Genomic DNA, 13266 nt, shown 5'->3' with positions numbered 1-13266 from the left:
AAGCCAGTTAGCCATCAGAATTTCAAAGTGCTACAAAACTGTTTTTACTAATGCTCTCTGATACTAGCGGAGCTCTTTCCTTTGCCACTATGTATTGTAGAAAAGATTCTAAACTACTACACCAGAACTACAAACGTCAAGGCTCAACAACGATCTCTACTTTTATCTACGGCTGTTCGTAAGCTACCACATTGCAATTACCCTACTATCTCCGATCATCATCCTGTAAACAATGTTATTTGGTCTCATCCGCATCCTCCATGGATAATCATGCAAACATTAATATCTACACAAATGGGTCCAAAAGCTCCCTTCTTGTCGGCTCAAGTATCTGTATTTTCCTGCAAACTGACATATTTTGCCAAAAATATGTTAGAAGGTACAGATACCTCCCACATACCTCCATCTATCGAGCTGAAGAAGATGCCGACTACCAAGCTGTTTAGTGGGCCACTTCACTACCAAACAAAACTATCAACATTTACAGTGATTCTCAGTTCGTCCTAAAAGCTCTATTAAATCCCAATTGCAATAGCAATAAAATCGCATATATCCAGCACCATATTTAAAATCTTGTAAATAAGATAACTTTTATATTTGTTCCTGGCTATACTGGCATATTGGGAAATGAAAAAAGCCGACTTTGAGGCTAAGTCGGCTGCAAAGGTCACTGATTTGGACTACACTCACATCCCTCTCTCGCGTAGCAGCCTTAAAAATTATATTCGTGACAACGCTACGCAAAAGTGGAATCAGTAAAAGTAGTTAAGCAGTAAAACCGGTAGAATAACAAGACTTTATTTTCTTGGTGTTCAATGAACGTTTGCTACTGCTCAACTGCTTACTGAGCATGGTAATTTTACAAGCTACCCGGCGATGTATAACCGGGCAGAAGCTACTTCTTGTTTTTTCTGTACAGAGAACCAAGACACCGTCGACCATACGATGTATCATTGCCCAATTTACGATCAAGATAGACTTATTCTGAAATTTAAAATATTTACGCTTGGTTTCGGGTGGCCGTGTTCACTCGATAAGCTTGTTCAGAAACCACTGTTTGATACTTTTTACAATTATGTTTAAAAAATATAAAAGAAAATGCTATTTATAATTTATAATTTCTAGTTTTACATTTTAGTTATCACTAAAAGCCGAATACTAATTTTGTGTGTACTTTATATCGCGTATTTTGGTTTACGTATTCTTAGTGTTATACACACATAGAAGTGGTGCACTTATTGTAATAAAAAACACGAAAGATAAACCATCGCACGGCCTTTCTTCCATGACAAAAAATGTGTAAAGCGTGAATCTGCTAGCGTTATTACTCTATCTCGTCACACGAGACAATGAGCATTCTTAATAGAAACCACCAAATTAAAGCCAAATTCAAAACGCCACTACTCAACGAAATGAAAACAAAGAAAAAAGTAAGAATATTACTTAAGACGAGATCTATTACTCCCCTACCCCTGAGTAAGAAATCGTAAGAAATTCTTGACCCCTACCCACCCGAAAATACCTTACATAATTTATGGATGGCCCCTTATGTCAGTTGTTATATTAAATTAAAAATCTTTGTCTTAATCTTACTGCATATCTTTCATTCCTGGCTGAAGTCTTATAGTTTACAACTCTCATTTTTAGAAAAAGGTCGGAGAACTCGATGCCGTAATATTGAACGAGTAGACTATTATTGTTATCGTGATAATTTTCCATTCCGTTCTGTAATGCTGCAATAGGAAACTCTTCCATTTTCAAATGTAAAATCGCGTTAGTTTGAGAACCTATCCTAATTTTGTAGCAAATTTTACTCTCTTCAAAATCAAAATCATTGTCCTAAGAGACTCAATACTCACGGACTTCATAAAGCCATTAAGCGTAGAAATTCCTTAACAGTTGGCTTAAATTAAAAAGATTACGCAGTTTTCTTGAAATAAGACGTTAACAAGTAACACACGATCACACAAACTGAGCACCACGACGGCTCACCTGCAGAACTTTTTCAATCTATTTTGTTAATTAGTAAAGGTACGGTAAAACCGGGCTACTTTGCACCGGCACGTGCCCTTATAGTTTTGTTTTTTCATTGTCGATTAATTCTGCTAAATTTTCATCTATTTTCACAAGCTTCATTCGTTTTTCCGGAAGACGTTTTTCCATATCAAATAATTTTATTTTTCAGTAATGTATGCCGTCATTATACACAGTAAAGAATTTTAAAAAATGCTTTAAAAAGGTAACATTCAAATTCGACAATAAACTGGAAACATTCCAATTTTAAGTCTTCTACAAAAAATCTGTTTTCCATACTGAAGTGACTTGTAATGTACTTTCTGTACTTCGACAGACAAAACATAAACGATTATCAAAAATTATTATAACGTCACAACTCCATTTTATACGAAAGAATCGTTTAATATGGAAACGGATACGTTGTGTATCAAAATCAGAGTATCATAGAAGTACTTGATAAGTATAAGAATTATTCATTTATTTAAAGCTTTAAAAATAAACATTTACTCTCTTCTGGTTCTTCTTGAACTTACAAAAATATACGTATGAGCAGTTATAGATTTATTCCATTAAAAATAATACAGTATATTTATATGGGTTCGTATTCTTGATTATTGACTTAGTGTAATCTGTCAAGTATAATTATTATCTATCTCGTTCATTGCCATGTTCACAACCCCGCGCGACGAAATTTCTCCTTTTGCGAAATTATTTACTTTATTATTCGTATTGTGTTTTTCTCTTTGGAGTCTTTTAATCCAAAACCGGTTTAAAGTCGACATGATGACGGGAACAAATAATATTCCATGTAAGATTGATATTATACAAGCGATAATTATAATTATTGCAGAATTTTTTATGTCGACCGAAGGAGAAAGTAAATTGAAAATCAATGCTAAAAGAGTTGTTATACAACCTTGCAGAGTTGGAATTCCTGTCATAGATACAGCCCACATTAAACGACAATTCGGATCCGCATCCCTGCACGACACGTAAGCACACGCAACGTGTGCGGCGTAATCTACAGAAAATCCAATAATAACAATTAACGTTGTAGTAGTGCTCACCGATACACTAATGTCATAGAAGGACATGTAACCTAATACACCCATTCCCACAGAAACGATGTCAAATAACACACATACGATAGAAATGACATTTGGCAACAACACCAGGCATACCAGAAATACCGTCACCAACACAATGGATAAGGTTTGACTACAAGTAACAGGAATGGCATCGACGAGGTCGAAAATGTAGAATAACGGATTATAGATGATTGCGCGAAACGGCATTTCCTCTACTTTCAGCCTTAACTTCACCAATTGACGGTAGAAATGGTTCCCATCCCGCGTGATGTTTGTTTGAATAAAGAAGCGACTGGCGATAATATTTGTTGCGTTTTCATTGAAAGAAATGTCGTTTTTAAATCTTTTCGCCTCGGGAACACGTAGAAAAAAATTCCTAAGAACAAATATAAAATCCTCGGTGTCTGTCAAATTATACGAAGAAAGCAATAAAGATATTCTCTTATCCGAAACAAACCGAAGATAACTCCTCAACCAGGATTCCGTCATTAGCGATCCAGCAATCAGAGGATCGGATTCCAACGTTTGCATCGTTTCTTCGACTTTCTGTTGGACGAGAGGATCGGCGTAATCCAGCTTTTCTAGAATGATAAACTGTAACCTGTGTTGATATTGATAATAATATTGTTTCTGTAACTCGTAATAATAATGTCGGTATGAACCTCCAATGACATTTATATTTAGATTAGCTTCAAAAGACAGTTTGGTAATGCCCCAAATTGCGAATCCTAAATACAAGAGATACAATATTATTACAAAAAGTTTTGCAACATTCGTTGTTAGAGATTGGATGAAATTTTCCCACGTGTTACTAACAAGCCAACAACGACTGTTTTTATCGGTCGATTCGGGTTGAACGTAGCAAAACATATTGTTCAGAAAACTCTTTGTATCTGCAAGTAAAATAGTATCGTTATTTAATTGAATTAGAAAACATAAATTAATGCATATACTCTATTTTAAATTTAAAATAGATACAATATTAATGGGCTTCGGTAGAAAAATAAATAGAAAATTCTAAGTGTAATTTTAAAAGGAGATATATTTGTATTTTACCTGTAGACGAGAAGTTGTGCAGAGGAACAAACACTAAAGAGTGTAAATTTCTTTCTTCTGCCTTTCCGCAATACACGAAAAGAGCTGCGATGAACGTGATTTGGTATACGTAGTCGAAGGCGAGACACGTTGCCATGAAGACACAAAATATTCTGATCATCGGTGTAGATGAAAATATAATTCCTACCGCGAAAGAAGCGATGTTAGTCAGGGATGTGAGTGTGATAGAAACACCCGTTTCGGCTAATGTTTCCGCCAGTTTTTCTCGTAGACACTTTGTCTTTTCTATTTTCTTCCATGCAGATAACATGATAAATGTGTCGTCCATTCCGATTCCTAAGAATAAAAAAAAAGAAAACGTTTTTCGTTAGCTTTTTCTCAAAGTTTTATTTATATTTAATTGTTTAATTCGAAAGTAACATTAATTACGTAATATAGATTACAATTGTTATAAAAGTTTTAAAAATTTGGATTTTAAATTATATTTTACATTGGATCTTGTACTTGATTCTTCTGAATAATTTAAACAGCTTGCTGTATTCTTCTACTTCTCAGGCATCTAAAGCTGTCAACATTCCCTAATACCTGTAATTCTCCATTCGTTTACATTTTCCTTCACCCCCTCCCGAGTTATCCTTATTATCACTACTGTTTTGCTTCTCTCTTGGCTTATCTTTATTTTCTATCCTGAAGCGCTCAGTTCTACATATTCATTTGATGTATGTTAAGTTGATGTATGTGAGCCTGGCCGAACCCCCTAATGGGCCTGCTATAAGAGGCCCTCTTAGTGCCCACAGGGTGGAGAGAGTAAAAAAACCGTTGGAACAGAAAGAAACAAGTCTGAGTTGTGAAAGGGAAGGCTGAACTCGATGGTATAGCCCTAAAGGAGAGAGAGATAAAGAGTAATGGGATGATAGAGGATGAGATAAGGGAGGGAAGGAGATAGAGGTTGGGATTCGTGAGCCCTTTCCCGGATTCGTTTGCTAAAAAAATAAAGGTGAGATAACAACTACTTGCCCATGCAGAGTAATATTTATTTACAAGTAAGATAGTGGCTCATCTGGTACATTGAAATTTTGCTCCGTTGTAACCACCCTGACGGAAGTAAACAGATAAGGGATCGCACTATTATGACGAGAAAGGGACTCCCCTATTCGAGTAATCCCTGCTGACACTGGAGACGAACAGTACGTTACATACCACTTGGGCAGTAGTGGTATGTAACGTACTGTTACATACCACTACTGTAGTGGTGCATTCAGATAATTTGAGGTTGCTGACAAAGTTCTAGAATTTTTAGAAGATGATTTGGTCCTTGATGAAGGTATTTAATTCGCAGGGCTATGGGTGCTCGTGGTTCACAACAGCCTTATGAAGTTTTGCATGGTGGCGTGCGTGAACTAGAAAGGTGATATTAACATGTAAAGGGTCTTCATCTTCCATGGTGTCAGTTGCGCAAGCCATTCTTCAAAAACTTGTACAGGTAGGACCTGAAGTTGCCTTGTGTTGTAAAGATTTGGGTCATTCCATGGTTGGTTACTAAGCCTGTGAGAAACGTATGGCATAAATGAGATGCATAAATTTGTGAGTGAGACTCCCCATGAGGCTCCTGTCTCACTCTTTCTGACAACAGGACATTACAATGAGACCAGTTTGCCTTCAACCCAAGACAAAGAGATTGAGCTGTATCTCCTGTGGTCAAAGAGGGAGCCTTTTTGGCCAGATAGTCTGCTTTGTCGTTGCTGCTGCTTCGTGAGTTGCCCTTGGTCTAGTTAAAATTTATGGTGACAGTGTTTTGGATGGAGTATAGGAACTTTAAGCTTCCTTTGATAATGGAGAGGCGGAAGTTCCGTTTATGGAGCTGGTAGAGGGCGATGCGGCTGTCGCTAATAATATTTATGTTCTTGCCGTAGAATCTTGTGATATTATCCTGGATACGTCTAAGGATATTAAGAATGGCTAAGGATTCGGCGTGGTTGATCGAGCAGGCCGAGTCAAGCCTACAAGCATCTTGCAAGAAGGTTCTCTTCGTGTAGTTGAGGATAGCCGCTGCAAAGAGAATGTGAGTTTAAACTTTGTGGAGAAAAGAAGTGCTTTTTTGTGCTTCTCAGCTATTTTTTAGTTTTTCGTTGCTAAGCCTAGATCTAGGCTTAGCTAGGTTTCTACAATACTAAGGGATAAGAAGTTAGAGTTAGTTTAGCCCTAGCAAGGCGGTTAGGCCAGATTCGATAGATATACTGGTCCTTGGCGTCGATAGCTATCCTGGCGCTACCAATAGCTGTAATGCTATTACAGTCGACCCCCCTATAATTACGGTCCCTATAATTACGATTCCTATAAAACTACGAAGAAATTGTGACCGGTATCCGTAAAAAACAGTAAAATCCCCCTATAATTACCTCAAACATCATCGGGCAGCCGAATTACTTTCCCGCCATCCGTAGCGCCACGCTACGGAGAGATTTCTATCCTCTGGACAGTATTATATAAATTATATATAAATTAGGTACTGTACATATAATTATATATTAATTATATATAAATTAGGTACTGTATATATAATTATATATTAACTTAATTTATTGTAACTTTATTATAATTATGTATATATGCTCTCCGCCGTCTAGCGCTACGCTACGGAGAGTTTAGGCGAACTATCGTCTGTACAGTATGTAAATTAGCTACCGTAAGTCTAATACAGTACTGTAATTTTATACATTTCGTGTGAAAGAAACATTCCTTATTCAACGGCGATTAAAATCTATATATATAAAAATGAATGTATGGTTGTCTGTCTGTGTGTGTGTGTGTCATTCATGCATTACCACACCGTTTATCCGGTTGGCGTGAAACTTTGGGAAGTTGTTTAATATACTCCAGCGAAGGTTTGTGGCATAGTACGATTGCCATGAAGCTTTGAAAAGTTTTTTAATTTTTGAATACACTCCCGCGAAGTACATTTATCCTACGATAGATGGCGCGCGTTTACACGAGCATTCGCGCACAGTGTGTTCGATCGATTTCAAATTGTAAAGACCATTGTCCCCCTTCAAAAAATATCTGTATATATGCATTTTTAAACTGTTATTTACGATATTTATAATAATTTTTTTTAATCACTTTGATTGTTGCTGCTTCCCTCGTGTTACATAATTTTTTTTTAACCGAAAGCAGCACAACATACTGTCCAACAGGTTTTGTCGACACAGAAGATTCGGATCATTCAGTCAATCTGGGACAATGGCGTGATGAGCAAAAACACTTACATAAATGTGGTTGGCAAAAATCTAACACATATAGTTGTGACGCAAAAGTGTTACGTGACAAACTTGCACAATATTTATGTACTGAAGGTGCCGTAGAATGGCAAGATAGCTGTGTTTATCGAGGCCTTGGTTAAATTTGTATAATGTAAAAATATTTGTAAAAAATTTTGTTTTGTATATATGAAAGTAATGGTTTATAAACATGATTTATTTTAAAAGTATATGCTAAATGATTTACTTATTGTGTTGTTTATGTATTTCTTTTTTCAAACATAAAAATTCAGTGTTTTTAGTACCTCATGTCTATCTTTATTTGACAATTCCCGTAATATTATATGAAGGTTATCACAAAATCTGTTCTTTTTCATGGAACTATTATCAGTTGTTGTGATGTATCTTCAAATTTTTCTGTATAGTTGAAATTAATTAATATGTTCTAACTAAGTATCCAATAATAATAATGAAATCATATCAAATTAAAAGTTTAATAAAGTATATAATTCAGTTATTTTAATTTACTAAATATCAAGCAGACAAAAGAACATATTTATTGTTTGGTTTGGTGTTCCAGCAGGTGGCTACCCAATGATTATTTAAATATAAATAGATAAACATTCTTATAAAATGCACATGATGTGAATCTATTCAGATTTGATACCATCAGATTTGTTTAAAATGTTATATTAAAAAGTGCAAACTAATTCTAGTAAGCATAATTAAGTTAGCAAGTTTCTTATATTTTGGATACGATTTTCTACAGAGCTGTTTGATGAAAATATGAGCTCTCAATTAATCCAGATCTCATGGATGTAATTGAGTAGTTTATGGTAACTTTAGGCATGCTTTCTTTTTAGGGTGGTTATCCTTTGAAGAAAGTGTTTTTCATGATCATTCTGTGATTGTTTTAGTTATGATTATACTTTTGATTATTTATTAATTTGATAATTTGTTTCGAGAATTTTAACTAATACTTTTTTAAATTGTATGAGAGTGAGTCAAAAAGTAAGTTTCATTTTTCTATTCTAAATAGCCTGTTAAGGAAATTTATAGTGTAAAAATAAAAAATAAATGATAACTTTTTGTATATTTAAAATTTTTTACTCTTTCAATAATTTATCTTCTATTTTTAGCATCATAAATTCAATATTTTTTATGACATGATGCCTGTCTTTTTTACTCAAATCCCGAAGTCTGACATGTAGACTTTTACAAAATAAGTCTATTCTGTCTTCTTGTTTGCTTTCAGTTAGGAGTTTGGATGTTGCATTGAAAACTTTCAATGCAACATTCGACATGTTTTCACTTTTTTGTGAAGTTTTCTGTTTTTTTTTACAGGGGCTTTCAGGCATCTCAGATGTCTCATCTCTATAATAATAACAGCAGTTGTTATTATCTATTTCAGTTATTTGTTATAAATTTAAATTTTTTTGTACAATTTCACTTACATTTCACAAAAAGATTCTGTTGTATCAGAAATGTTCATATTTGCACTTTCAATCTGTTGGCTGATTGGTTCATCATTTCCTATAGTGCTGTTAAAATAAATTGCCATCATTATTTCTTGATAAATGATTACTACACTAAAATTTTATTTAATGGTTTTTTAAGTAATGTACTATTTTAATATTCTAAAGCAACACTGATTATTCAATTCTATGTTTGAACTAAGAAATTAAAATATTAACCATTGAAAACTACTACTATCAATTTTATTAATATCTTAAATAAATTATAAATTAATTATAACTTATAATCATCATACCTCTAAGATCTCTAAGATTTTTCCATCTTTTTTCGGCACCATCTCCTAACAACATTCGGTATATTTAATAAAATTAGTAATTACATTAGTAAATTTAAAATATAACAATTATAAAACGTGTTATAGTTTCGTATATATAGTCATAATTATAAATCAGTACTTACCGCTAATTCCGAAGTGCTCTCCAATTGCAGTCCATATTGTTTTTTTTTAATGTCGGATCTTTAAAATCCGAACATTTTTTGTCATACAGACACGGATATTTTCGAACTGTTTCAACAAAATACTCGTTATTAAACATGACACGCTTTCTCTTCGTGCTGGCCGCCATAGTTTGAATGATCTCTATGACGACATCGCTAAACGGCCTTCCTATTGGTCTAGTTTTTACCGTGCCGCTTTCCGTCGCGGCAAAAGTTGAAAATTTTCAACTTCGTATTCCGTCGACGTCGACGGCAAAAGTGACGTCATTTTGCCGTTCCGTCGTCCGTTGCCGCATGTGGGTACCAGGATTAACTGTGTCCACGGTAGAGAAAAGAAAGTAAGATGCTGCGAAGATGCAAACAAGTGTGACGTCTCAGTCGAAAATATACCTATAGTCATCAAAAAGACGGGAGCAATAATTTTGTTCTAAATATTTTAAATGTTATTCAAATCGATCGATGGATCGATTTGCCGAGTAGACGGTCGGTTAACCGATGCGACGGTTAATCGAGGGTCGTATAATCGATGCTCTACTGTAGATGCTGTTTGTTTGATTGATTATGGCAGACCAACACTTTGTTGATCTGCCTGGGAGGGTGCCTTCCGGGAGGTCTTTTAAGGGAAACTGGCCCCTATTCAGGCGTTAGGGACGTGGAGAAAACCCGGAAAACTCCACGTGGCCAGCCCGTCCGAGCGAGGTGCGAACCGCGCCGAACTCCCAGTGTTCAGGATACGAAGACCGCTAGGCCACTGGTCGGCCCTTAAACAGATACACAACAAACCAAAGCCAGATGCACTACTTAAACCAAAATTTCTCGCACAACAACCAAGGATCTTGAAGACTGATTTGACTGCACAAGTTTTCCTCGACCCTTATATACATTTTTCAACGTCATCATCGGTGTGTTTCAGCATTGGTTAACTTCTCTGCTTATCATCAAAAATTATCATCTTCGAAACAGCACAGTGACAGTCTGTTTGACATTATCCATCATTTTACAAAGCAAAAGTTATTTGGTATGTACCCCTGTAGCGTGCCGTGACATTTCATGATAAGGAAGCTGTGTTTTTATAAGAAGCCGACTTCCAGGAGCAATCAATTAATGTTTTTTTAAACGTATTTTTAATACAGTGGAACCCCTATAAGACGAGTTCCTATAATTACAGTTCCTATAAGACGGCGAAAAAATTGTGGCGGTATCCGTACACAACGGTAAAAAAAACTCTTATAATTACGTAAAACGTCATCGGGCAGCCGAACTACTTACCCGCCGTCCGTAGCGCCACGCTACGGAGAGATTTCTATCGTCTGGACAGTATTATATAAATTATATATAAATTAGGTACTGTACATATAATTATATATTAATTATATATAAATTAGGTACTGTATATATAATTATATATTAACTTATTGTAACTTTGTTATAATTAAATATATAATTTCCGCCGTCTAGCGTGGCGCCACGCTACGGAGATTTTACGCTAACTATCGTCTGTACAGTATGTAAATTAGGTACCGTAAGTCTAATACAGTACTGTAATTTTATACATTTCTTGTGAAAGAAACATTTCTTATTCAACGGCGATAAAAATTATTTATATTAATGATGTCTCCAAAGGTCAACGAAGTTTTCGCAGAAAAATAATATCAGAAATCGCGGCCGCAATTTGATGCGCTGTTCCGCGACGAAACCAAGCTTTAGCAACGAGCGTAGTCAAAGGGTGCACACTCGGTAAGTAATCCTACAATTTTTTATTTATAGCATAGTTTATACGGATTATTTCCAAAAAAAATATACGTATTTTGGAAATGTTGAGTCGGATTAGTCTAGAATCGATTAATTTTATGGAAGAAAACCTTTCAATCAGCCGTAGTCCGTAAACTTGACACGTGTCGGGCTGTGATTGGAAGGACTCGTAAGAAATCAGATTCCTAAAGAATGGAATGTATCTATATCTTATAGGGGGGTCGACTGTATTCTAGTTTAATAAATATTGCTGCCATTTCGAGCGCTTCAATCGCGTTTAGTCTTAAGTTTGGCTGGAGCATAGAGATAGTCAGCAGTAAATATTCGGAATTATTTTAATATATGAAATTTCTTCGTTTTTAACTCACACATTTCTTCGTCTTTTTTTAAAGGCCTGCTTATAAATAGTCTTTTAATCCTATTTTGAAAATTATTTATTCGTAAATGTCGTTAATATTTATATTTCTGTTAACTGTCACTTTCAATTTAAATTGATTAAACTGTTTGTTTTTTGCTTACAATTTGTGTTCATTTTTAAATATTTTTGGGAGTTTTCGTTAAGGGCAAAAAAACGTAGTCAAAAAATTTATAGTTAAGCCTGTTAACATTATTAATATGGGATGTCTTCGAAATTCCAAGAACTCTCTGAATCAGGAACAAAAGGGAATGATGAGAATTATATATATTTAATTATGGAAATGTATAGAAATGTTAAACCATATGTTAAGATAGGATAGATTTAAAGTGTTACAAAAAATATAAGATAGGGTGGCATTGGTGTTTATGAAGGTTAGGACCGTATTTTTTTTTTTAATTTATTAATATTAGGTAAATTATTGTGGTTTGCAATGAGAAGAGATATGATATATGTTATTCACAATTTATAGTGTTTATTAATGAGACAGAGAGAGAGATTAAAGTTGAAAAATGTTAGGAACAGCTTAGAGAGGGAGATTAAAAGTCAGTAGATTTAATTGTAATTGTAAAAGCCGTACTGTCCTTTTTAATTCTAATATTATTTTTAATTGTCTACTTGGACTTAATTTATTAATAGGACATAATATGGTGTTTAAAGATTGACACAGCAATGAGAGTTAGTTGAGGAAAGAACAAAATTTCTTTATTATATCACCTGTAGTAATAGTTTCTGTACACATATTACAAGTGTTTGGGGCTATCATGCTCCTCATCAGCAGTACTACTACCACAAACTAGTTTGTGGTAGTAGTACAAGTAGACAATAAAAATAATATTAAAAAAATAATAATAATGTCAGTAGATTTAGTTCTTGGATTTCAAATGTAGACTGTTAGAGGAAAAAGAGAAAATTTCAACTATTTAGACAGCATATTCAACATATTTACAGACATGATAACTTAGAGATAATTTGAGGATGACGAGTTACAGGTTGACAAATAAAAATAAAATAGGTAAATGTAGGATGGCAGTGCTATTAGATATTGATAGTGATAGTGATTAGTGATGACACGGTGTCTAAACGAAAGACACGTTAGTGATATTTTAAACCTATATAAACAAAGAAGAAGTAGTAAGCATCAATAAATCTTCATTCATATTCTACTTTTGATAGTGCAGAATGTTATATAAATTACGAAGCTATGTAGAGTCAATGTGAGTGTCATAAAAAAATTTAATTCGTCCTGTAAAATATACAAAACCATTTCGTTCCAAATACTATTTCTCACTATACTAAATCAAGTAAAATTGTACAGCACATTTTATGTGGTGTTAAAGTTAATTATTTAAAAAATAGTCCGTCTTTATCTGAATTAAATTTCTATCGCTTTTTAAATGTATCAGATAATAAGCGGTGGTTTTCTTAATTGTCATACATCTATATCTATATATGTTACAGTCAAAACCCGTTTTTAGTTAGAACGCGTTTTAACTAGTTGAAACTAGTTTATACTGGATGTGTTTGTTAAAACCCGTTTTGTCTAGTTAAAACTAGTTTTAACTCAAATTCATTCTTGACTAGCAGTAAATTCTAGTTTTAACTAGACAAAACGGGTTTTAACAAAGACATTCAGTATAAACTAGTTTCAACTAGACAAAACGGGTTTTAACAAAGACATTCAGTATAAACTAGTTTCAACTAGACA

General features: G+C 34.2%; 1 protein-coding gene across 1 annotated transcript in view; it reads right to left on the bottom strand.

Moving 5' to 3' along the window:
* Positions 1–2648: 2648 nt before the first annotated feature.
* Positions 2649–13266, bottom strand: part of LOC111637638 (patched domain-containing protein 3-like) — a 30161-nt gene continuing 19543 nt past the window's right edge. The window contains exons 2-3 of the mRNA XM_023383178.1: positions 4161–4496; positions 2649–3997 (exon numbers count right to left, since the gene is read on the bottom strand). Coding sequence (XP_023238946.1) covers positions 2649–3997; positions 4161–4496 — 1685 coding nt within the window. The remainder of the gene's footprint in view (positions 3998–4160; positions 4497–13266) is intronic.

This window comes from Centruroides sculpturatus, unplaced genomic scaffold (assembly GCF_000671375.1).
Source record: "Centruroides sculpturatus isolate CEXI.00-Female unplaced genomic scaffold, Cexi_2.0 scaffold1054, whole genome shotgun sequence".
Taxonomy (NCBI): domain Eukaryota; kingdom Metazoa; phylum Arthropoda; class Arachnida; order Scorpiones; family Buthidae; genus Centruroides; species Centruroides sculpturatus.
The sequence above is the reverse complement of the archived record's forward strand: the minus strand, read 5'-3'. Positions and strand labels throughout refer to the sequence as shown.